This window comes from Theobroma umbraticum, unplaced genomic scaffold, assembly GCF_002168275.2.
Source record: "Theobroma umbraticum cultivar Fairchild unplaced genomic scaffold, ASM216827v3 scaffold_12.1, whole genome shotgun sequence".
NCBI classification, from domain to species: domain Eukaryota; kingdom Viridiplantae; phylum Streptophyta; class Magnoliopsida; order Malvales; family Malvaceae; genus Theobroma; species Theobroma umbraticum.
Window position 1 is genome coordinate 2,375,118 of NW_018397269.1, and position 635 is coordinate 2,375,752.

The window sequence follows — 635 nt, forward strand, 5'->3', positions numbered from 1 at the left end:
GACTTTTGTTTCTTTTAATGCAGGGATTAAATCAGTATAAAGATTGTAATTTGATTTGACTTGTATTGAGAGAAATCAAAATTTAAAATTTCATATTCAAATTTAAAATTCCATCCATGACTAGATTAAAATTTTAATATTTTATGTGTTTTAGTTTGAATTTATCTCTATAAAACAGATCGTTTATACTATAGGGATAAAACATAAGTTTTGATTGCATAAAATATAGAGTTTAAAGATCAAATTTTGTGAAAATCAAAATTGGTCAAGAATGGGTATGAAACCTAAAACCATTAGGCAATTAATGTTGGGTCCATTTAGTAACGGAAAATAACGTGAGAAAAATTTTTTATGTAAATATTTTATAGAAAATTTAATATTTTTTGTTGTTTGTGATAAAACTATTAAAAATATTTTCTATTATTTGGATCATTTTGTGGAAAATATTTTTTACCATTAGTAGGGAGTTATTTGGGTACTAAAATGATAAATAAAAGTTGATTACAAAACAATGGTGACATTTGGTTTTCATATTAAAATTAAGAATAAAAATAAAAATGGAAAAATCAATAATGATAATTTCCAAACATTTAACCACATATTGCAATGAAAGTAAGCTCTAATTTTTTAAAAGA

At 22.2% G+C, this 635-nt stretch overlaps 1 protein-coding gene across 1 annotated transcript in view; it reads left to right on the forward strand.

The window, feature by feature from the left end:
* LOC110426037 (receptor-like protein 7) overlaps nt 1-40 on the forward strand; it is a 5,773-nt gene extending 5,733 nt beyond the window's left edge. Inside the window, exon 2 of the mRNA XM_089785223.1 lies at nt 24-40. Coding sequence (XP_089641349.1) covers nt 24-40 — 17 coding nt within the window. The remainder of the gene's footprint in view (nt 1-23) is intronic.
* The last annotated feature ends 595 nt before the right edge of the window (nt 41-635 follow it).